At 64.1% G+C, this 24450-nt stretch overlaps 2 protein-coding genes across 2 annotated transcripts; one reads left to right on the forward strand and one right to left on the reverse strand.

Moving 5' to 3' along the window:
* Positions 1–2252: 2252 nt before the first annotated feature.
* On the forward strand, positions 2253–5539 carry GNAT1 (G protein subunit alpha transducin 1). Its single transcript, XM_075762582.1, has 8 exons — positions 2253–2358; positions 3758–3800; positions 4042–4183; positions 4256–4413; positions 4502–4630; positions 4715–4844; positions 4954–5107; positions 5349–5539. The coding sequence occupies exons 1-8, from the start codon at positions 2253–2255 to the stop codon at positions 5537–5539; spliced, it is 1053 nt and encodes a 350-aa protein (XP_075618697.1).
* Positions 5540–7239: 1700 nt separating this feature from the next.
* GNAI2 (G protein subunit alpha i2) lies at positions 7240–22773 on the reverse strand. The gene is made up of 9 exons (XM_075761942.1): positions 22582–22773; positions 13601–13643; positions 13279–13420; positions 12743–12903; positions 10080–10208; positions 8754–8883; positions 8366–8519; positions 7800–8007; positions 7240–7658 (listed from the first exon to the last, which is right to left on the reverse strand). Exons 1-8 carry the CDS (start codon positions 22697–22699, stop codon positions 7817–7819), a joined length of 1068 nt encoding a protein of 355 aa, XP_075618057.1. The 5' UTR covers positions 22700–22773; the 3' UTR covers positions 7240–7658; positions 7800–7816.
* Positions 22774–24450: the final 1677 nt, after the last annotated feature.

Raw genomic sequence — 24450 nt, forward strand, 5'->3', positions numbered from 1 at the left:
GCCTCGGGGCACCCTGGCGGGTGCAGGGGTTGTAAATAGTTGTACATGGGGAGAGCAGGGGCTGCCGGGGCCGAGCGAGTGCCCCCCACTGCAGCTGGGGACACCCCCAAATAAACACTGGCTTTGGGATGGACGCAGGCGCCTGCGTGTGCTCTGTTGGGGACGGGGAGCGGGCAGGGAGTGGGCAGGGGGGGCTGCACTGGCCCCCGCCACGTAATCCCCTCAACTCTGCCCCTGAGCCCTGCCGGGGGGGGCGGAGGGCTGGGCTGGAGCCAGGCGGGGAGCGGGGGCCCTGGGGGGTACTGGGAACACTGGGAAGCCAGAGGGGCACGGGGAGGTGGCAGTACTGGGTGGTACTGCCCGGGTGTTCGGGGTGTGCTGGGGGCGTATGTTGGGCTGGGCTAGTGGGCAGTACTGGGTGTTACTGGAGGCACTGGGAACACTCAGTCTGTACTGGGAGCACCAGGGGAAGTACTGGGGCAGTAGGATTTGGTACTGGGAACCGGTACTTGGCGGTACTGGGAGCACAGGGTGGGGCAGTGGTACTGGGCTCTATAGGGGGCATTGGGTGTGGTAGTGGATGATACTGGGCTGTACTGGGGACACCCTGGTCAGTACTGGGGCAATGGGGGTGATACTGGGCTCCTCTGGGCAGTCCTGGGAGGCACTGGGGGCGGTGCTGGGAGGTTCTGATCTAAACTGGGGATAGTACTGGGGGCACTGGGGGTGGTGTGGGACTGTATTGGGGCGGTGCAGGGCTGTACTGGGGACACTGGGCTGTACTGGGGCAGTGCAGGGCTGTGCTGGGGACACTGGGCTGTACTGGGGACACTGGGCTGTACTGGGGACACTGGGCGGGACTGGGAGCTGTGCTGGGTCCTTTCGCCCCCTGGCGGCCGAGCGCGGCGCTGCAGGAGCCCCGCGGTGCTGGGGGGCACTGGGGGGGGGACACTGGGGGGGGGGGGGCACTGGGCAGAGCGGGGGGGGCACGGGGGAGAGCGGGGGGGGCCGGCACACGGGGCACTGGGCTCTGCCGGGGAGTCCGGGGGGAGTCCTGGCAGGGCCTGGGGACACTGGGGGCGTGGGGACACAGGGGGGTTCCTGGGGTGTCCCGTGGGACACTGAGTCTTACTGGGGGGGGCACAAAGGCAGGTTGGGGCTGGGGACACGGGAGGGGGGAACTGGTGGCCTAAGGACACTGGGGAGGGGTGCTGAGGGGCCTGGGGACATCGGGGGGGGGGTCACTGCCGCTGGTGTGGGAGCATGGGGGGTGGCACTGGGGTACGCCTGGATGTTGGGCACGGCTTTTTTTTTTTTGGCCGGGGGGGGGGGATGTCCTGAGGACACCGGGGGGGATACTGGGATTTCTCCTGGGGATACTGGGGAGTGTTCCTGGGGAGGGTACTCGGGCATCCCTGAGGACGTTGTGCAGGTGTTGCTGGGGGGGGCCTGGGGACACCCCGGGGGTCAATGCTGGGCTGGCCTGGAGACACTGGGAGTATACTGGTGGGTGGCTGGGGGCACTAAGGGGTGCACCCGCGGGGCCTGGGGACGTTGGTGGAGGGTGCTGGAAGGGCCCTGGGGACACAGGGTGGGGTGACTGGGGCTGGCATTCGATCGCTGGGGGGAGTGCCCCTGGGGACCCTGGGCATGAGGACCCGGGGACACTGGGATTGCTTACTGGGGGAGCTGCGGACACTGGTTCGGAGCAGGGTGGGGATGACCAGTGTGAGCTGGGGACAATGGGGACATTTCCACCCACTGCCCCCAACCCCTTGCCAGACCCCAGCAGATCCCCTCAGCTCCAACCTCCCTGGGGTCCACAGCAAAGCCAGAGCTGGGTGGGGGTCCCACGTTCACGGGGGTGGCCGTGTCACTGTCCCCAGCCCCGGAGTGGAGGCAAAGCAGGGGGCTGGCCGGCCTTGGCCCCCCCCGGCAGAAGCGCTGACGCTGGGAGCAGCAGGATTGCTGAGCTCAGCCTGCTGCAGATTTAAGGGGGTTTATCCAGGGAGGGGAGGGGGGGCCCCGGCTTAAGCCACGGGTGCTGAGTGCAGCACCCCGCCGGACAGCCCCCCGGGACCTTGGCCCCGTCCTTGGCCCACACTGGGTGGGCGGCGGCGGCGGGGCAGTCGGCGGCAGGCGCGGCAGGCGCAGGGAGGCGAGCGCTGGAGGCGGCAGGGGGCTGGAGCTCGTTGCCCATCCTGGTGCTGACCTCCAAGGAGCGGGTGAGCCGCAGGGCCGCGGGGCCGAGGATGGGTGCTGGGGCCAGCGCTGAGGAGAAGCACTCCCGCGAGCTGGAGAAGAAGCTCAAGGAGGACGCTGAGAAGGATGCCAGGACCGTGAAGCTGCTGCTGCTGGGTATGGGGGGGTGGGGTGGGGGGTGAGGGGTAACACCCCAGGGGAGGTACCCACCCTTTCTGCATCTCACCCCAACAGCCCACCCAATGTTCCTCTGACACTTCCCGGCACCCCCAAACCCAACCAGTCCACCCCAACAGCCCATCCAATGTTTCCCTGCCTCCCCCAGCACCCCTGAAACCAACCACCCCACCCAGCAGCACCCCCATTCCCAGGCTGCCCTAAACCCAACCCGCCCACCTCATGAGCCCATTCAATGTCTTCCTGATGCCTCCAGCACCCCTGAACCCAACCAGCCCACCCCAAGAGTGCCCCCAACAGCCTCCCACTCCCAGGCACTCTTAGAACCAATCAAACCATCCCAACAGCACACCCAAAGTTTTCCTGACTCCCCTAAACCCAACCAGTCCAGTCCAACCATCCACCCAACAGCCCCCTGCTCCTAAGCACCCCTAGAACTGACCAGGTCACCCCAAAAGCCCACCCAGAATTTCCGTTGCCACTCCTGTACCCCTAAACTCAACCAGCCCATCCCAACAGCCCCCAAAATTTCCCTGACTCCCTTGGCATGTCTAAACCCAACCAGCTGACCCCAAAAGCCCCCTCAATGTTTCCATTGCCCCTCCTGGCACCCCTAAACCCAACCAGTCCACCCTAACAGCCCCCCCATTCCCAAGCTCCCCTAAACCATCTCATCTCAACAGCTTATCCAACAGCTCTCCCCCCCACCTAGACACCCCAAACCCAACAACCCATCTGAACAGCCCCTAGCTGTTCCAGGTATCCCCCAAACCCAACCAGCCCACCCAACAGCCCTCCACTCCCAGACCCGCCCCCCCCCCCCCAACCAGCCCATCTCAAGAGCTTTCACCAACACCACCTACCAGCACCCCACCCTGGCAGCCTCTCCCCACCTCACCCCATTCTCCAGGCACCCCCATGCAGCCCACACTGCCACCCCTGTGTCTGTCCCTGCAGCCCCACAGCACTGTGCGTCCCTCCCAGTCCCTCCCAGCTGCCCCAGTGGTGCCCGAGGACTGGGGCATCCTGGATGTGGTGGGACCACGGGTGCCATCGTTGCCCTCGTGGCCTGGCCCAGGGCACATCCTCCTGTGCTACCACAGGCTTGGGGCACCGGGTGGTGGGTGGCAGGATTGCAATGGCACCGTGTCCCCTACCCCTCCCCTGGGTCCCCAAGCACATCCCCGGCTGAGCCGTTGCAGATCCCATTAGCCACAGGAGCTCAGCCCAACCTTAATGCCTGCTGGCACCAGGCTGTAATCCCCTGTCCTGCACCGTGGGCTTGGCACGGCCACCAGTGCCCCCCAGCCATGCCAGGCACTGGGGGTGCCAGGGGGCCAGCGTGGGCACCACCGTGATCCGTGCTTTGTCCCCGCAGGAGCAGGGGAGTCGGGGAAGAGCACCATCGTCAAGCAGATGAAGTAAGTGACATGGGGTGCTGCTTGGCTGTGCCCCACCGTGCCACGTGCCTGCCCCACACCACAGCCATGGGGTGCCCCCGTCCCACCGTGCCTGGCACTGCTCTGTGCCATAGCCATGGGGTGCACCCATGCGTCAGTGCCTGGCTCAGCCCCATGGCACCCAGCTCAGACCCATGCTGCACCCGTGGGTGCCCCCCACCCCATGGTACCTTGCTCAGCCCCATGCCCCCTCCCTGGCCAGGATCATCCACCAGGACGGTTACTCGCTGGAGGAATGCCTGGAGTTCATCGCCATCATCTACAGCAACACGCTCCAGTCCATGCTGGCCATCGTGCGGGCCATGACCACCCTCAACATCCAGTATGGGGACTCGGCTCGCCAGGTGAGGAGCACCCAACGCTGGGCAGGGGGTGCCACCAGCCCCCTGGCCCCGCTGAGCCCCTCTCCCTCGTAGGACGATGCCCGCAAGCTGCTGCACCTCTCAGACACCATTGAGGAGGGCACCATGCCCAAGGAGATGTCAGACATCATCGGGCGGCTCTGGAAGGACGCTGGCATCCAAGCCTGCTTTGACCGTGCCTCCGAGTACCAGCTCAACGACTCAGCTGGCTAGTACGTGGGGTGGGGGAATTTGGGCGGGGGAGGGAGGGTCGGGGGGGGGTGCCAACCCCTGTCTCATGCCCACCTCATGCCTGGCCAGCTACCTGTCAGACCTGGAGCGCCTGGTGACCCCCGGCTATGTCCCCACGGAGCAGGACGTGCTGCGGTCCCGCGTCAAGACCACCGGCATCATTGAGACCCAGTTCTCTTTCAAAGACCTCAACTTCAGGTGGGGGCCAAGCCCCTGGGGAAGGCTGATGCCAGGGGGGTGGGCAGGGGGTGGGAAGTGCTGACCCCCTCATGCCCTGCCCAGGATGTTTGACGTGGGTGGCCAGCGCTCGGAGAGGAAGAAGTGGATCCACTGCTTTGAGGGGGTGACCTGCATCATCTTCATCGCAGCCCTCAGCGCCTATGACATGGTCCTGGTGGAAGATGATGAAGTGGTGAGGAAGGCTCACCATCCCATACCCTCCTGCCCCCCCCCCCATTGCCATCATGATATGTGTGTGGGGGGGGGGGGCGGGTGTCACCATGGGCTGTGTCCCTCCACAGAACCGCATGCACGAGAGCCTGCACCTCTTCAACAGCATCTGCAACCACCGCTACTTTGCCACCACCTCCATCGTCCTCTTCCTCAACAAGAAGGATGTCTTCCTGGAGAAGATCAAGAAGGCCCATCTCAGCATCTGCTTCCCCGACTACGATGGTGAGGGTGGCAGCGGCTCGCCCATTGGGTGCATGCCGGTGGTGATGGGGTGGCAGTGAAGGGTTGGGGGGGCCAGCACCCTGCAGCAGCCACCCACCAGGTGTCCTCAGCACCCCATGCAAGCGATGCTGCACTTGCATCGCTCATGGACCAAGCAAGGTTTGCCCACCCGGGGGAGCGCTGGGCCAGCACCCATGGGGGGGACACCAGCCCAGGAGGGGACCCCGCTCACTGCCACCAGGTCCCAACACCTATGACGACGCGGGCAACTACATCAAGCTGCAGTTCCTGGAGCTGAACATGCGGCGGGACGTGAAGGAGATCTATTCCCACATGACCTGCGCCACCGATACCGAGAACGTCAAGTTCGTCTTCGACGCAGTCACCGACATCATCATCAAGGAGAACCTCAAGGACTGTGGGCTCTTCTGAGCCCCAGCCCCAGCGCCCCCTCCCCAGCCCGGGTCTCCCCCCCCTCCAGCCCCCACTCCACAGCCATCTCCACTTGCCCTGAACCCCCGGGATTTGACCTGCTCAGCCCTGGAGCCACCCCTAGGTGGGGGGCACGGCCCCACTCCCCCTCCCCGCCAGCCCTCCCACCAGCCAGCACTGGGGGCACCCAGTGCTGCTGAGTGCTGGGGGCCCCTGGTACCCTTGGAGCTGGGGGTTACTGGGGGTCCTTTGGGTGCTGGAGGTCCCTGGGGGCTCCAGGTGCTGGGAGTCCTTGGTACCCTTGGAGCTGGGGAGGTGCTGGGGGTCCCTGGGTACCCCTTGGAGTGGGGGGGTACTGGGGAATCCCTTTGGTGCTGGGAGTCCCTGGGTATCCTGGTTTCTTGGAGTGCTGGGGGGTCTCTGGTACCCGTGGAGCTTGGTGGTGCTGAGGGTCTCCAGGAACCTCTTGGAGCTGAGGCGTGCTGGGTGTCCCCAGATGACCTTTGGCACTGAGGAGGCTGGGGGTCTCTTGGGGTGCTGCAGGGTGTTGGGGGGTCCCTGGTACCCCTTGGAGCTGAGGGGTGCTAGGGGGTCCCGGGTACCCTTTGGAGCTGGGGGGTGCTGGGGGTCATGGGTACCCTTTGGAGCTGGGAGGCGCAGGGGGGGTCTCCAGGAACCCCTTGGAGCTGGGGGCTGCCGGTGGTCACTTGGGGGTGCAGGGTGCTGGGGGTCCATGGGTGCTCCTTGAGCTGGGGGGTCCCTGTGGGCTGCTGGGTGCAAGGGGTGCTAGATCTCTCCCTGGGCACTGGGTGTCCCCAAGGACCGTGCAGTACTGGGGCCTCCTGGGTGCCAGGAACCCCTGGGTGCCACCATCTCCTTGCTGCAGGGTCAGGGGGTGGTCATGGTCCCCCCCCAGCAGCATCCCCAGCTGCTGAGCCAACAGCCCTGGGGGGGCGGTCAGCCCCCCAGCAACATCCCAGCTCCCTCCCCAGGGGTCCCACTGCCACCATCACCCATGGCACACAGGGGACGCTGCGGAGCCCCCGAGGTGATGCCAGCCCACCCTGTGTCCCTCTGCCACCTCCAGGGACACCCCCAGCCCTCCTGCTAAGGTGAAGCCCCCACACCCACCCCCGGGTCACGGAGAGGGGGGCGGCAGTAGATACATATTTTTTCTCTCTTTTTTTTTTTTTTCTCTCCTTTCTACATTTTATTATTTCAAACCATGGAACAATTCGGTAAAACATCCTGTGGGAAAAGCGAGGCCGCGGGCACCGGCTGAGGGGGCCCCCCCGGGCCTCGGGGGGGGGGGACAGCGGGGGCCACTCTGTACAGCGGGCTCTCCTTGCCCAACGCAACAGCTAGCCCTACAAAACTAGGCTTAGAAAGAGGGGGGGGGAGGGATGCAGGCAGCGGGCAGCACCGCCCCTGCCCGCCTTCCTGCCCAGCCACTGCCCACCGGGGGCTGCCCGTCCCTCTGGGTAGCAGGACGGGGGGCAGCAAGGCGGGGTGGGTGGGGTGCAGACCTCCCCCCCCCAAGGCACACGGTTGGGGGGTGGGCTGGCCATGGAGGAGACCGCCACCACGTAGCACTCAATGCTTTTAAATAGTTTGGTAAAAAGGTTTCTTTAAAAAGCAACCTCAACCCAGCCAGTGTGGTGTGGTTTTTTTGCGCTGTTTCGATTTTTTTTTTTTTCCCCTTTTTTTTTCTTTCTTTCTTTTCTGGTTTACTAAAAGGAATGTTGTCGGTCGTGTTTTCGGCCGGGTGGGTGTCCCCGAGGGGACCCCCGCGTCCCCCCCATGCCAGCAACACTTGAAATGTAAACAGTGAGAGAGCCAGGGCTCGGGAGCGAATGAACGGGGGGGGGCTGGAGCGATTCATGGATTAAAAAACAAGATGAAAACCTCATTTTCCCCAGGAAGGCAGAAAGGGTGACACCAACGAGGAGGAGAAGGAGGATGATGGGGTGCAAGTAGGGGCGGCGGGGGGGGACACGGGCCCTGCCGCTGTGCTGGCACCCAAAAAGTCTCTTTACGGGGTGGAGGCGGAGGGATGAATCCAAAGAAGCTGGAGTGGGTGGGCGTTGCGGTCCTTCCTTCACCGGTGCGGCCAGGGGTCCTAGGAGAGAGCGGGTGGTGAGCAGGTGGGGGCTGGGGATGGGGCAGGCACCGGCAGGGACAGCAGGCAGCACCCATCCCATGCCCAGAGGGTGCTCAGTGATCCCTCTTTGAGGGGGCCCCCACTGGGACCACCACCCACCTGGGCAGCGCCGGCCCTCAGAAGAGTCCACAGTCCTTCAGGTTGTTTTTGATGATGACATCAGTGACGGCATCGAAGACAAACTGCACGTTCTTGGTGTCGGTGGCACAGGTGAAGTGGGTGTAGATCTCCTTGGTGTCCTTCCGCTTGTTCAGGTCCTCGAACTTGCTCTGGATGTAGCTGGCCGCCTCGTCGTACTTGTTGGGCCCTGGGCAGGAGGAGATGCTGGGCTGCCCTGCAGTCCCTTGGGGACCTCCCCTCCACCGAAGGGGTTTCGGCTCAGGTCCCCACGCTGCCACAGCCACCACTCCAATGCCAGACTGATGCTCCCCAGATACCGTGAGCCTCAGCTAAACCTCCGCAGGGCTGCTGCTCCTTGTTCCCCCCATCCCCTGGGGCACCCCAAACACCACCGCGCCCCGCTTGCTGCCCCAACACGCCGCTCCCCGGGCACAGGAGAGCCACCATCTCCATCCCCAGCATCTCCTGCTACACTGCTCAGACAAGGCTCTGCCCACTCCTCCTGCAAGGGGGACTGGGGGGGGCACTGAGGGACCCCGCGGTACCTGTGTACTCAGGGAAGCAAATGGTCAGGGGGCTGTGCACGATCTTCTCCTCAAAGAGGTCCTTCTTGTTGAGGAAGAGGATGATGGACGTGTCCGTGAACCACTTGTTGTTGCAGATGCTGTCGAACAGCTTCATGCTCTCGTGCATCCGGTTCTGCCAGGGGAGACGGCAGCCTGAGCTGGGCAGGGAGCCCTGGGCAGCGCCTGCCCCACTGCCACCCAAACTGCCGCACCCCCGCTGCTCCTGCCTGCCTGGGCAGGGAACGCCGAGGGCCCAGCTTGGGCCACGTTGGCCAGGGCACTGGTGGCTACCAGAGAAGGGGGTGCTCCCCTGGTCCCCCAAGGAGGGGACGGGTCATGGCACCAGCTCCATCCAACCCTGACTCACCATCTCCTCGTCCTCAGCCAGCACCAGGTCATAGGCGCTCAGGGCCACGCAGAAAATGATGGCCGTCACCCCCTCGAAGCAGTGGATCCACTTCTTCCGCTCCGAGCGCTGGCCGCCCACGTCGAACATCCTGCAGCAGAGAGGTGGCATGGTGCTGGGTGGCAGCTCCCAGCCCCACCACCCTCACCCCACCTCCCTGCCTGTTTCCCCACCTGCCTGGAGCAGGAGCTGTGCCAGGAAAAGGCGCTGGGGTGGGCAGAGCACGGTGCCTCTGCCCCAGGGGTTTTGCTGGTGCCATGAATCTGCCCCAGCACCCACTGCCCATCCCAGGCGGTGTCCAGGCTTATTTCCCAGCCAGAGCAAATCCCCACCATGAGCCAGGGCAGGATCAGGCCACCTTTCCCAGACTGCGTCAGCGCGATGCTCCCTGGAGCCAGGCTCCAGGAGATGCTCTCGGAGACCTGCTCCGGAGCAGGCACTGCAGGGTTTTGCCAGAGACCTTGGACCGAGCCACTGGTGCTCGGCCGAGCGGCTGCGGGCTCAGCAGGATCACAGGCGGCACAAGGGCTCAGGGCATGATCCCAGTGCACTGTGTGCCTCTCCCACTGCAGGCAGCAGAGGATGCCCTGTCTCCACGGAGAAGAGCCCGGGAGCAGCATCATGTCCGCTACCAACCGCCTGGCCGGTGGGGAGGCTTCCTCACTGCTCTGCTCCCCCCCGAATCATCCTCTCCACCCCACTGCCACTTCCAAAGCACAGCCCTGGCGACGCAGGACCAGGCACCGCCATCCCACCCGGGTTGCACAGGGGCCCCTGTGAGCCCCCCACGCTCGGGGAGGACCCCAGCAGAGCTTTCTGCCAGCAGCTGTTGCCAAGTGACTAAATGCGCCGGGATGCGCGCGATGCCAGTTTTTGCCTCGGAAACCAGAGCCCTGACTATTTCCCACGGGTTTTCAGTGGAAAGCAACACTGTGCTGCCAGCGGGCACCAGCGCCGGTTCCCAACACCGTGACCCCCAACTTCCCGGCCAGGGCCCTTCCTGCAGCGGAAGCAGCGTCACGGCACACGGAGACGCCTTCCCCCTTCCCCTCCTCGCCAGAGGCTGGATCCGCCCCTGGGCCGAGCCCTGCGAGGCGTTTTTGAGGCTGCTCCAGCTATTTTGGTGGTTTCCGCTCTCTCTGAGGCAGCAGCTCCCGCCATGAGCAAAGCTGGGGGGACTTGGCGTGTGCAGCGTGCAAGCAGGATCCGGCCCAGCATGGGAAGGAAGGATTTTTTTTTTTTTTTTTTTTGCCTTGGAAAAGGCAAAGGGAAAGGGGTCAGACATACTTGAAGTGCAGGTCCTTGAAGGTGAAGTGGGTCTCTACGATGCCGGTGGTCTTCACCCTGGTGCGCAGCACGTCCTGCTGGGTGGGGATGTAGTCGGCACGGGCTATCCTCTCCAGGTCGTTCAGGTAGCTGGGGAGGGAGCAGAAAGGCGCTGGGGAAGCTGGACCGTGGGGCATGACTCACCCAAATCCCATGGGGCACCCCCCACAACACCCCAGGGTCCCTTGCCCACACCCCAGCATCATCCATTTGGGGTGGGCAATGCCGAGCTGGGCAGCACAGCAGACCCCATCCACACCCTGGGGTCACGCCGCAGCCCTGCCAGACACGGGCAGGGCAGGGCAGGGCAGGGCGGCCAGCTGCCAGGGCGCAAGGGGACGCACGGGAAGGAAGGCTCAGAGGGGAGCATGCCGACACAGGGGGCCAGGCAGGGGATACAGTCGAGGCTGGAGGGCTCCCCCCCGTTTCCCTAGCCGTTTGCATGGGGGAAATGGCAAGAGGAAAGTATTCACTGCTATGGCAACCAGCCACAGCGCCAGCGGAAACAATCGATGGCGCCGTGCCATTTATAGTCAAAAAACACAAAGGGCCGGCATCCTGGGAGGAAGCGGGAGGCGGGCAGCCAGCCGAAGGGACCGGGAGCAGCACGGCCAGGGGGCTGCTGCCTGCCCCAAGACCCCCAGGGTGCTGCCTGCCCTGGCCCTGCCAGACCCCGGCTCCCGGCAGCAGCGGTGCCTCGGTCCCAAAGCTGCAGCAGCCGCTCGGACCGGCTGAGGGATGCTGGGGATCAAGGCGGGTTTTGATTTCTCCAGCTCACGTTGCTTTAATTGGGTTACTACAGACGGGCTTCTTTAAGCAAATTAGGCTTGTGCTAATTAAGGCCTTTGCAGCCCCATAATCTGGTGAAAACCAGATTACAGCTCATGAGGCCACGGGGATCCCCGGCTCTGATGGCAGCACAGCCGCTTGTCAGCTCCCAGGAAACCCTCTGGCGTGCTGGGGCAAAGCTGGAGCCGTGAGTGCCCCGGGACCCCGCCGCGGGGGCAAGGGCGGAGGGGGGCGGCACACTGCCACGGAGCAGCTCAAAAACAGCCGGAAACACATGCGGCCTCCGGCTGACAAAAAACAGGAAACACCGTGGCAGGGCCGTGCGCTGCGCCGGCGGCACTCGGACCTCACCCCCAGCCCCAGGGTGCCAGTGAGCACCCAGCCCTGCACCCCGAGCTCCTGGCACCCCAAGGGGCTGCAGAGGTGGTGGCTGGGGGCTGCTGCAGAGGAATGGGGCACAGGCAGGTTCCTCATCTCCAGGGTGCCCTGTGCCAGCAGCACCGTAAGCGCAGCACCATCCCCACGGGGACAGATGGGGCATCGGCTACTGCACTGGCACGTCCCTGATGCTGGAGAAAGGCTGGAGCAACAGCTCGAGGGGGCTCCTAATTAATACATGTCCAACCCCCGTAATGTGCCAAACACTCCACAAACGCACTTACAGCGATACTCGATTTGCAGACACTTTGCAGATGTATTTGCTCAAACTGCGCGCATGAGCTGCCAGGCACCCACCGGGTCTCCCATGCCTCTAAACCAGCACCCACGGCACAGCGCGGCACTGCTGGGGAAATACCGGTGCTGGCTGGGGAGCCATGGGGCCGAGTGGGACAGGGGCCGGGGAGGGCAGGCAGGTGCCGGGCAGGAGGAAACGAAAGCCGCGGATGCCGGAAGAAAGCGGCAGCAGGAGCTTCTCCAGGGTCAGCGCTTGCTGGGAGCTTTCCTGCAACCTCTTCCCCCCCCAGTGACCTCAGTGCAGAAGAGGGACCCACGGGTGCCAAGTGGGAAGGGACGGCTGGGCTAGCACACAGGGGGACCAAGCAGCCCCCAGGATGGCGGCAAGTCCCAAGGGTGCTTAATCCCCGGCGGGGCCAGCCTTGGTGGGGGTTTCCCAGCACGCCATGAGCTCCCCCCGGCATTGCTTTACCACGAGGGGTCTGAGCAGAGGGCAGGAAGGTGCTGTTCGAACTGAGCGCAGCCTCAGCTGCGCCACGCTCTCTAGCAATCATACTTTAGGCAGATTAACTTATTTATTAAATCTCTTCAGGGATAAACCCAACCAGATGCAGGCAATTTATCTACCTAAACACTAGTTTGCTGGCTAACACACTAGTGTAAGGCCAAGTCCTTCCATGGAAACTCAGTTAAAAAGAAAAGCCTCTTGTGCATCCTACTCATCCTGTTCAGACATAAGGGTCCCCAATACTTTCTTTGTGGTTCTTTCTTGCCTTCATGACCCACAAAGGGCTATGAGGATGGGCAGGACCCCCGGCTGTGCTCATGTGGGGGTGCCATCTCAGGGAGGCCAGGGGAGAGCATCCCCCAGGGAAGGGCAGTGGGCACAGAGCAGTGTGGGGGGGAATGCCCCGCTGCGCCCCTCCCGGGGGATGCAGCACCCCGCCAGAGGAGGAAACAGCTTTCGAAACATCCGCCTTCCCAGTTCTGCTCTGGCTCAGCCCCAGCGCTGGGCGGGAAGTGGCAGCACCAGCCCCCAAGCCTGGTGACTGACAGGGAACAGCAGCCCCCGGGGGGGGGGATTTTCTGTTGCTCAATAAAAGCGACATGGGGCACAGGGCTTGGATCCAGCTGCGCTGGGGGAGAGGAGCAGTACTCACTAGGCAGCGGAGTCATTCAGCTGGTACTCTCGGGAGCGGTTAAAACAAGCCTGGACCCCGTTGTCAGCCCACAGCCTCCGGATCACGTTGGCCAGATCCTCCGGCATGATGCCTTGCTCCTCAGCGGTGCAGGAGAGCGCAAACAGCTGCCGAGCATCATCCTGCAGGGAAAAACCAGGGCTCAAGCATTGGCACAGGGCTTTAGAAGCTCACTCTGCCCCAAAGGACCTGACCAGAACCCACCATGTCCCACCCAGACAGCAGGGCAGGAGCTGCAGCAGTGGATAGGGATGACACCCAAGGAAACAGCTGGATCCCCACCCCTGCACCCATCAGGGGCTGTGCCGGGGCACCCACGGGCTATGCTTTGGGTCCGTCCATCCTCAGGGCCAGGGCCAGGAGGTCATAGCCAGCCAGGGAGCCACCGGGCTTGGGTAAGGCCACCCTTAATCCCAGTCCAGCATTGGGCATATCTGCTTTTGCCCCCCAAGAACCCCCACCCCTGCCAGGCATGGCAGGAGCAGGAGGGCACCCACCGCTCTGGAGGAGTCTCTGAAGTCAATCTGCAGGTTCCCCATCGCCTTGATGATGGCCATGATGGACTGGATGGTGTTGCTGTAGACCACGGCTTTGTACTGCCGGCACTCCTCCTCTGAGTAGCCATCCTCATGGATGATCCTGGGGCAGGGGAGAGACACAGGCAAGGTCAGTCCTTTGCAGGGCACCCTGGGGTGCAGCTCCCCACCCACGCCCTGTGGCAACACTGATGGCAAGCTTTCCCTGGCCACCACCAGTTTCAGAACCCGTGGCCGAGGTCTGCGTGGTGTCAGCCGCGGTGACGGTGAGGGGACCACTCACTTCATCTGTTTGACAATGGTGCTCTTCCCAGACTCGCCAGCACCTGCGGAGAAACGAGAAGGAGGGACGAGCAGTGAGGTGCTGCCCAAAGCCGAGGACCCCAACCCTGTTGGGACCCCCCCAGCCTGGGGAGGGAGGGCGGCGGGCGCCTCAGCCATTGGAGAAGAGCTCCCAGCATTGGCCAGAGTAGGTGCTTGGATGGGCACTGGGAATGTCAGGGCCAAGAAAGGGGGAGGAAAAGGGGAACCTGGGGGCACCCTGCAATAGCTCCCAAGGGGGAGAAACAACACCTGATCCGGGCCAGGAAAACGTCATCATTGTACTAATGTTTGCACTAACGCTGTCCCGGCACGCTGCAGCTGAGATGATGGGCAGCCCCAGCTTCAGCCGAGCTAGGGAGTGGGGAGCCCCCGGTGACGGGGAGCTAAGCCCTGCCTACCACCCAGCTCCATGCAGAACCTGAGCTTAACTGCATCCCACATCCCAAATCTCTCATCCATATTGTGCCGGGGGACGACGGAGCGTCAGCCCCGCCACGTGCCCACGGCTGGAGCCGGCAGCAGCCAGTATGCAGAGATGCTCGTGCCACCAGGTACAGGCAGGGGCCGGGCACCCGAAGCCAAGCACCTCGGGGAACTTGGGAAGAAGCTGCCGCCTCCGCCAGCCGGCTGAGCAGCTCCCGGCAGGATCAGCCACCCCTGGGTTGCTTTTTAAATAGTGTGCACTCTCCGGCCTGCCAGGTCCCACAACCCAGCCAGGCTGTGGAGGCAGCTTCCAGCAGGGAAAGCCGACGGCTCTTGGGGTGGGTTTATTTGTTAGCGTCCGAACACGGGATGCCAGGGGTTCAGAGGGGACGGCTGGGGCACTCAAGGCTCCCCCTCCACCAACCTGTCCCCAAGAGATGGGACCCCCACACAGGTGATGTGCAGCTCCTGGCCCAGCCCTCCCTCCCCGGGCTGGGAGCAGGGAAGGGGAGAAGTCATCCTGGCTGCAAGAAAGGGGAAGCTGAAAGGGGAAGCTGAAAGGGATGTCGCACGTCTCCTGTCCCCGCTCCGGGGAGGGAGTGCCTCCAAGACGAACAAGCGCCTGGCTCACCTCGCCCCAGATCCCCCAGCAGGACAAGCCCCCTTTGGCCAGGGACAGGCACGGTCCCTGCCTCCGGGTGCCAATCCCAGGGGATCCCCCGGAGCCCAGCCCGTCCCTGCGTCCACTCCCACCCCTCTTGAGGGTCCCTCTGCTGCTGCCCTCAGCCATGGAGCTGCCCTTGCGGGGGGCCCAAAGCAGGCAGCGGCAGGACTGTGCCGGCACGGCCGCAGAGGGGAAAGAGAGATTACAGAGGAGGTTAAAAAAAAAGTAAAAAAAGAGATTATGCTAAAATTAACTGGGAAAAACAGAGCCTGTCATGCCAGCTGAGAAACACCAGCATGGAGCAAATGCCTTCTGCCCGTGCCACTGGCATAAACGCAGCCTAGGTGATGGGTCTGTACCCCCACGGACATCATGGTGGGCACTGCTCAGGGCACGGAGCCCCCCGAGGTTGGGGCCATATTGAAGCTATACAGACCCGATATTTACTGCCACGACCACCCCACTCCACAGTTTCCAGGCTCTATGTGCTGCTGAGCACTGAGCGTGGAGGGGGCTCCCCGGCGCTGCCGACCCAGCCTCCTCCGGCGCCCTCGGGATGCTGACGCGGCACCCGGCGCAGCCCGGCCAGCCCTGCTGGGCCGGCATTCGTGGTCAGTGCTGGCAGCTCCTGCCCAGAGCTGGGAGCAGGGAGGGGAAGGACTAAGCATATCCCTTCATTTTTTCCATGAAATATCTCTGATTTCTGGCAACACCACCCTGTACCGCTGGGCTCGGCAGCCAGGGCCGGCTGCATTCACCGTGCCCTTCCCCGATGGGTGCCCAGACAGGGAAACTGAGGCACACAGAAGACAGAACCCTGCTCATCAGCATCCCTGCGGCAAGGGGCCCGGCAGTCGTCCCCCAGTCTCCTGCTCTGCCTGACCCTGCCTGCCATTTGCTCCCTGCCCGGGAGGGAACAACCCCCCCCCCGGGACCTCCTGCCCGTTCCGGGCAGGGCGGCAGTCTCCGGCAGCCGGCCATTTCCCTGGCAAACTTTCCCCACGGCTCCCGGCTCTTTCCCTGCAGGCTGCAGAAAGCAGCCGTGCCATCGCACCCCCATTTCCAGCTAGCACCTCCGCCAGGAGCTCACCGGCGTGCTTGCAGCGAGCAGAAATTCAAGCCCGAATTAACAACATCCCTGGCTGCCCCACCAGCACCTGGGGCAAAAGCAATTGGGGGGGGGGTGTCCCCCAATTTCCCTTTCAAATCACCACCTTTGCCTAACGAAGGGCGGAAGGCAATTGCCGGGGAAGCTGCGCGTTTCCCCCCGCCGTGCCATCCCCCGCATCTGCTGGGGCGCGATGGGTGCCCCAGCACCCGTGACTCCCACACAGCCGAGAGCGGGGGGACCCTTGCCGCCCCCCGCCCCTCCCCGGGTGAGCACAGCCGAGGGGAAGGGTTTCCAATCCCCGGAAAAACCCGGCTGCCGTCCATTCAGCCCCCAAAACAATCCCTGGGCAGCGCGCCAGCTGCCAGCTTCCACCCTCCTGCCCAAACCAGGCGGGAGGCGGGCAGCGCCAGAGGGGCTTCACGTCCTTCGGAGCCCCCTGCGCTGGACAGGCATCGGGGGGGACGGGACGGGACAGAGAGAACCCCCCCACCATGGGCTGACCCCACGGCCGGGCTTCTTCCAGCCCTGCCCGCTCCCTGCCTGTGCTGCCTGCCCGCCGGGACCAGGCAGCACTCGTTCCCAGAGCGGCGCCTGTCAAAAATAGGAGGGGAAGCTCTCTCTCGGGCTGCTTTCCCCCTTTTGTTAAAAAAAAAAAAAATCTTCAAAAATTTAAAATAAGCAAGCAGCTGTCTGGCTCCAAAACGTCCCGTTAATCCACCGGCAAAAAATTTATTTAGCCAACATATATTTTGCAGCCCGTGATTTAAGCTGCTCTCTGGCCAGCATGTATTTAATGCGATATATGCAATATATTTCTAACGAGCATATATTTAATTCCATATATTTAAGGAGCCGGTCACAGGTTTCAGGGTCCACCTCACCCTGCATTGCCAAGAGGGGATTTTCCATCTTGCCACATGGCACCATGCTGTTTTATGCTTTCAAATATCCAGGCGTGGATGGAAGCGATGCACAGCTGGAAAATATTCCTTATTACGGGGGGAGAAGCTGCAATTCAATCTGCCAGCAGGTCCAGGACCATCCCCATCCCCGGCACCCCATCCTCAGCCACTGTACCAGCGAGTTTTCCTGGCCCAGCAAACAGCAGCTGTTATTTGTGCACAGATTTACCGAGGGTTTTTACTGCTGGACAAACCTGCCGATCCCCCTCCCTGCAGGCCAGAAGGACAGCCGGACAGAAGGACGGCTGCGGAGCCTACCCCCCTCAGCACCCACGGGGTCTCTGCCATCAAACAGGATTTTCAAAGGTGTATGTTAAAAGCAGAGTTACCCTAAAGACTCAAAAAAATAATAATAAAAAGAGATTCCCCTCAACATTTTCCTTCCTACTCAAAATAGATGGAAAATTGCTGTAAAAATAATTGCGTTCCTTTAAAACCCCACAGTGACACAGGGCGTTTTTCCCAGGGGCCATCCCATTCCGGCGCAGAGCTGGCCGCTTCCCAGGAGCCCGCGCATCGGCAGCCGGTGGGATGTTGCATCCTGGGAAGGACCCCAAAAAATCAGGGGCACCAGGGAGGTGCAGAACCCCCTCTGCAAGGCAGTTGATGGACACATGGCTCAGCCCCTTAAAAAAACACAAAAATAAATAAAACAGAAATAAATTGGCAGCGGGAAGGACATTCAGAGCACACGGGGTAGGAGGGGGTGCACTGGGGATGCTTTCCCCGGGGGGGGAGCATGGCAAACGCACCCTCACTCCTGACAAGGGCCGTTGTTGGCAAGCTGGACAAAACTAGCCTTGTGCCTTTTTTTTTTTTCCAGGAATCCCAGAACTTTGCTGCTCTATTTCTGCCCCTGCCGTAGCCGGAGCGGGCCCTCTCCCCTCTCTCCTCCACTGGCACCGGGGGCCTCCGTGCCCTCACCCCCCACACCAGCTGTGCCGGCACCAGGGCGGCTCAGGAAGAGCTCCCACACTGCTCGGTGGTGGTGGTGAGGTGGTGGTCCCCTCCTCCCAGACACATTTGGGGTCACCAGCATCTATTTTGGGGCTCAGCCCTAGAAAAGGGAGTTCCCAAAGACCACCACCCACAACACCCCCCCCCGCCACTCCAGGATGCCGCGATGCTCCCTGCATCCCCACCCAAACACCCGGAGCCTGTACCCCCGCGCCAGGGTGCCATCATCCCCCCCATCCCGCTCTGCCGCCAGCACCCTGCTCCCCCTCTGGGTTTTCCGACAGCGGGGACGGAGGATTACTCAGCTCCCCCAGCTCCGGTGATTCAGCCGGCCTCCGGCCCGGAAACCCGCACTCCGGCCCGGAGCAGGAAACCCAGTGGCTGCGGAGAGGCCCGGCAGCCGTGCTCGGGCACACCGCGATCCCAGCACCCTCTGCCCCAGCACCCGCTGCCCCAGGGGGGCTGGCCCAGTCGTCATGGGACGAGGAGGGTGACGGCACTGCTCCCTGGGCAGGCTCAGCCCACAGGAGACCTTCTTCTGTAAAGATATAGATATATAAAAATATATACGTACATATTGCTCCATATAAAAAAGCAACATGTATATACAAAAGAGCAATATATATATACACACACACAAAAGAAATTATATATTTTTGAATATATAAAATATATTTCTAATGCATACATGTAAATATACGTTTAAAATATATACATGTAAGCCTGCCGCCCCTCCTGGGGAAAGCCTTCGCGCTCATCTCAGAGCAGAGGGCAGCTGCCTGCACCTGGGACGTCACCAGCGGGGACACCGGGGTGACCCGTGCCAGGCTCCTTCCCCCGTCCCATCCTGAGACTGGCCACCAGCTCGGGGGGGTTGGATATGGGGTTCCCCCAGATCTAACAGCACTGAGCTCCTCCCTGCTCCCCCCCACCGTGACACGTCCTGGTCTGTGGCCAGAAACACCGCCGGGGCCTCAGCAGCGTCCCCATTGAAAGGGGGGGGATGCGATCCCCTCCCATCACCCCAGGCTGGGACAGGGGGGGAATGACAAAAACAAAACCCCAAGACAAGACAAAGCGCAGCAAACCCAGCTGCTCACACGCGAGCCCAGGGCAGTGCCGGGGCAATGCAGCCTCCGAAAGTTGCAGCTGGTCCCTCCCTTCCTCTATTTTTATGCAAGCCCCAAGAAAAAAAATATAAAGCTGCCGAGCCCTGCCCCAGCCGCCCTCGCCCCAGCCACCGGCTCACCCAGGCAGGATCTCGTACAGGCAGCTGCCTGCGTGACTTACTCTGGTGTGACCCAGCCTGGGTGGGGTGCGAGGGGAGCATCCTCACCTGGGGTTTGCACCTCCAGCACCAAAAACTGCCAGGGATCAACCCGCCAGCGTCTTCCCCCACCCCAGGCACCTTCACAGCTAAAATGCCTCCCGAGCAGGCGAGAAATCCTTTTGCTTTCCTAATCCTCTGTAGGAAGATAAGGAATTAGCTTTGAACACGGCGACCGCTTGCCTGTCACCGATCCTGCATCGCCCTGGAGCACCCCAGCTCCCACGGGCAGAGAGATGGGCTGGGCAGAAACCGACCTCCGCTGCTGCCCGGCGGAAACAGCCGGCAACTTCAGTGGATTGAGCCCCGGCGATGCCGAGGAGCCGACAGCGGCACCGGGAGCTTCCCGCAGTGCTGCTGCACGGGGCAGACGCTCCAGGTGCTTTCAGGTGCCGCCGCCGGCTCCTGGCCTCTCCCAGCACCAAAACCTCGGGTGGTTTCTGCTTTCCAGCGGCAGGGAGGGGAGAGTTCGCTTCGTTTGGGTCTTCCCCCCATCAGAGAGCGGAGCTTCGCACCATCCGGCACACAACCTATTTGCTGGAGCCGGCAAACGGCAGAGCAAAACCTCCAGGCAGCGGCAGGTGCTGCAGGCAGGAGCGGTGCTGTGCCCACGCCTGCAGTGCCGGGTGCCGCCGGGGGGGTCCCGCCTGCCCCCGCCGCACCGACGGCACACATCCATCACGGCGAAGGAAAGGCAGAAGCGGGCTCACGGCCATGCACGGGGCACCACACCGAGCCGAGGCAGCTTCACCGGTCAGCCCCAAGCCCTCTGCGGTGCCGGTGGCCGGCACGGTCCTGCGCTCCCGCTGCCACCACTGTATGCCGAGACCAACGCTCTCTGCTCACACCGGGTCTTGCCCGGCTGCACCGGCAACTCCAAGTTGCGGCTGTGGGACAGCACGAGTCATCAACAAAAACCATGTGGTGCTGGAAAGAGACATCTCCTCTTTGTGCCACGGGCTGATCCGGCACAAAGGGTGAAACCATCCTCCCTAATTTTTCCTCCCTAGTTTTTCTCTGACTGTGGAAAAAAATTAAGCTGTAGGAAGCGGGGATGTGGCATCTCCCCAGCACCATGTCCCCACCTGGACTGGTTCTTGTGGAGGGAGGGATGCCACAAGCAGCAGCCCCTGGGCAGGGGGGGGCAAGGCCAGCCCCACCTCCCCAGCCGCTCCCTGCCGGCTTGGGAGGATTTTCCGGCCGCGGCTCGGCTCAGAAACGGGCAGTAGTGACCCAAGGCTCTGGTGCTATTTACACCTGAACAGCTGCGAGGGGAAAAAATAAACATTAAAAAAAAATTTCAAAAAAAAAAGCACCATTTCAGTCTATTTTTGGCTTTAGAAACCAGCTGAGATCAGAAGCACCACTCGTAAATGCCGGCCCCGGCAGAAGGGAGTGTGGCCATCCTCCTCTCGCCTCTGCTTCGGCACGGAGCAGGACACGGGAAAGGGATGCGGGCTGGCTGGTCCGCGCTGCAACCCTCGCCAACCGGCGAGCCCCCGGCCGCCCTTCAGCGATGCTGAGCACCAGCTGGCCGGGTTCCCCCAACCCGAGCACCCAGAGCCGACAGTATCGGGGTGATGCTGCCCATCCCGGCCGGTCCCCGGAGCCTCCCGGAGCCCTGCAGAAAGGATGTGCCAACCCCCCCAGCCGGCTGCACCTCCCGGCACCGTTATTTCACGCCAGGTAACGGTTCGAGAGGAGCAGAGCGGGCAGCGAGGCCCGGAACGGGAGCAGCTTGCGGCGAAGGGGGGACCACGTGTTTCCACAACAGCCTGCAAACCCCATGGGGTTTCGCTCCGCCGGCGCCCTCCCCGGAAACAAGCGGGTCGGTGAGCTTGCACAACCGGCGAGACCCCCCGCCTCGACGGCGCAGACTCCCACCCGGCCCCCCAGGATGGGTCTTGCCACTGGCATGACTCACGGCAAGGCAAAAATACAATAAAATAAAAATAAACCCAAAAAACCTAAGCGCTCTGTTAAACGAGTGTTTCAAGGCGTTAACTACGTATTTCTCAAGGCAGGCAGGGGTTGAGCAAATAAAGGGCTGCCGGATTTCGGCGTGACTTCCTGCTGCCGGCGGCTTCCTCTGCCGCCGCCGAGCCGAAAGACATTTTCTGCCGGCACTACCCAGGCAGCAGCCGGGGATTTCTCCGCCCGTCCCGGGTCCCGTCGCCCCACGGTGCCGTGGGAGCCCCGCGCACTGCCGCGTCACACCAAGAGTGAGGCTCTCCATGGGAATTTCATAAAGGCAATAAAAATCCCAACTGGGAGTTATTAAAAAAAAAAAAAATTAAAATAAATAAACGGTTGTCTTGCCCGCAGGCACAGGGCAGGTCTGTGAACGCCCACAGGAGCATCGCCAGGGCGCTTTGAAGAGCGCGAGCGGCCCGTTATCGGTATGAAAATTGGGTATCCGTGGGGCAGAGCACCCGCGGACTGCGCAGGGCCCTGCCTGCTGCAGGCAGCATGTGAGGCAGAGCAGCTGCCCGAGTCCCCCCTGCTGCCCCCCAGCAAGGGTAGAGCGAAGGCGAGACGGAGGGGCTCGGGCCTGTCCCCGTGCCCTGGCAGGGGGAGGCGCGGGGCAGCGGGTGCCCATCGGCCCCGTTACCTCCACCCCAGCCGGCCTAGAGCCGGGGCAAGGGGAGCCCATGGAGGGGCCCCCCACACGACGGGGCAGCCGGGGGTCCCGGGCAGGCAGGACGGGGTGCCCAGGCAGGATGGGGTGCCCAGAGCTGCAGGGTTGTGCTGGAGGCCCCCATTTGCACTCCCAAGGGATGTGTCCAGGCTGGACACCCATGGGGCTGGGAGGTCGGTACCGCAGTGGGGTGGGGCTGGCACCCCACTTCTGGGGGGAACCCCAGGGCCTGGGGTAGAGCTGCCACCCTGCTCCAGAGGGGATCCCCAGGGCTTGCTGTAGGGCCACCATCCCACTTGGGGGGGGGGGGGTTCCCCAAAGCCTGGAGTGGGGCAGGCACCCCACTCCCTGGGGGGGTATACCCAAAGCCTGGCACCCCACTGCAGGAAGGATCCCCAAGGCCTGGGGTACGGCTGGCACCCCACTCCAGAGGGGATCCCCAAGGTCTGCTGCAGGGCCACCACCCCACTTGGCGGGGGGGGAGGGCAAACCCAAGGCCTGCTGCGGGGCCAGCACCCCAGTCCCGGGCGGGAACCAGGAAGCCGGGGGTGGGACAGGCACCTCACTCCTGGGGGGGTCCCTGGGGCCGCAGATGGGGCCGACACCCCACTGGGCAGGGGGGGAGACCCCGAAGGCTGGGCCGGGCCCAGCATCCCACTGCTGGGGGATCCCCGGGGCGGGGCCAGCACCCCCGCGGGCTGGTACCTACAGTCGCTCCGGGGCAGCACAGGGCGGGGGCGGCGGGGCTGCGCGGTTCCGGTAGGGCCGGTGGGGGGATCCCGACGGGGGGTGTCCCGGGGATGGGGGGGGGGGGGGGGGGGGGCGGTGTCCCGGGGGGGGGGGTTCTGGGGGTCTCACCCAGCAGCAGCAGCTTCACCTCCCGCGCCGCCTTCTCGCCGTCCTCCCGCAGGTTCTTGTCGATCATGCGGGAGCGCTCGGCGGCCGCCTTGTCCTCGGCGCTCACGGTGCAGCCCATGGCGGCGGCGGCGGCGGCTGCCTGCGCGCGGCCGCGGCTCTGCCCTGCCCGGCCCTGCCCGCCCCGCCCCGCCCCTGCGTGAGCCGGAGGGCGGGGCCGACGGAAGGGCGGGGCCGGAGGGCGGGACAAGGCGGAGGGCAGGGGCGGGGCCGGGCCGCCGCGGGCAAGCGGAAGGGCGGGGCCTAACCCCTGCGCGGCGGGGAGGGTCCGTGCGGCTGCTGCGGGTACGGCGCGGGGTGCGACCCGGTGTGCGCCGGGCCGGGCGGGCTTGGGGTGCGACCCGGTGTGCGCCGGGCCAAACCTGGGGAGGGAGATGGAGTCTGGGTGCTGGGCTTTAGGCCTGGGGTCCTTTGGGTGCAGAGAGGTGGGTGCAGCCCCGTGGTGCGGGTGCCTCGGGGCCACCCGCTGAGGGGACGGGGTGTCACGGGGGGGTGGCTCAGGCCTTGGGGAACTGCTCGTCCCGCCGCTGGCCACGGGGCTCGGTCCTCGGGCACCCGTGCGCTGCGTTGCGGGAGGAGGGAGCTCCGCGGCTGGTGCCAGGGCTGCGGGTGCCCGTGGGAAGGGACGGGGCAGGACGGGGCAGCTCTCGCCCGGGGCAGGGGGTGCCCCCGGCGCTTGGCCCCATCCCGGCTCCTGGGGCGGCTCCCTTGGGATTGGCCCCCCCCCCCCCCCCCCACGCAGCCCGAGGAGGGTGCCCGGCTGTGCCAGCTGCCCCCCGGGGCTGGCCCGTGCCCACGCAGCCGCCCCCGCTCCGAGCCAGCCCCACGGCAGAGCCTCGCCGCCCGCGTGTGCTCCCCCCCGGCCCCTCCTTACCCCCCAAACCTTCACCCACGGAGCGGGGTGGGGGGCAGCGAGGGATGCTCTAATCTAGAAGCCGCCGTGCCGTTGCAGCATCCTCCCACGCGGCCCGGCCGCGGGATCCGTGGGGCAGCGCCCGTGGGCACGGCGTGGAGGGAGCAGGGCTGCTCCCGTGGGAGCAGGGCCACGGCGCTAATAAGGCTTCGCTAATGAGCTGGCGCTGGGGCCGGCTGGACTAAAGCCCCTTGCGGGCAGGGGAGAGAGGGGCCCGGGCCGGGGGGGCAAGGGGGGCTCACCCCCCACTCCACACCGTGCCACGGGCCAGGGCTGGGGGGCGTGGGGCCGCCCCCCGGGGGGATACTGGGGGGGGGGACCGAGGGCACCTGCTGCCCCGTCACCGGGCACAGGATGCTCCGGCCCCGCATCCACAGGGGTCCCACTCCCACGGGAGTCCCGTTCTTCCGGGGGTCCCACTCCACGGCGTTCCCACTCCCACAAGGGTTCCGCTCCCCGAGGGCACCACTTCCGCGGGCGTCCCTCTCGCCCGGGGGGTCTCACTCCCACGCGGGTCCCGCTCCGCCGGTCCGGCCGCCCTCCGCAGCGCTCCCGCGGGTCGGATCCGTGCGTGGGAGCGCAGCGCCCCCTCGCGCCCGCGGAGCCCTGCACCCCTGCGCGCGTGTCCCCGTGGGCCCCTACCCCCGCGTGTGCGCTGCTGTCCCCGCGTCCCCATACGTGTGTCGTAGCAAGCATCCCCCCGTGTGCGTCCACGTGTGTCTGTCCCCGTGGGTGCGTGGGAGTGTCCGTACGTCCGTGCCGTCCCCACGTATGTCCCTGCACGCGTGTGCGCTGACCCTGTGCATCCGTGTCCGTACGTCCGTGCCGTCCCCACGTATGTCCCTGCACGCGTGTGCACTGACCCTCTGCATCTGTGTCCGTACGTCCGTGCCGTCCCG

This window comes from Balearica regulorum, chromosome 10 (genome assembly GCF_011004875.1).
Source record: "Balearica regulorum gibbericeps isolate bBalReg1 chromosome 10, bBalReg1.pri, whole genome shotgun sequence".
In the NCBI taxonomy this organism is placed as follows: Eukaryota; Metazoa; Chordata; class Aves; order Gruiformes; family Gruidae; genus Balearica; species Balearica regulorum.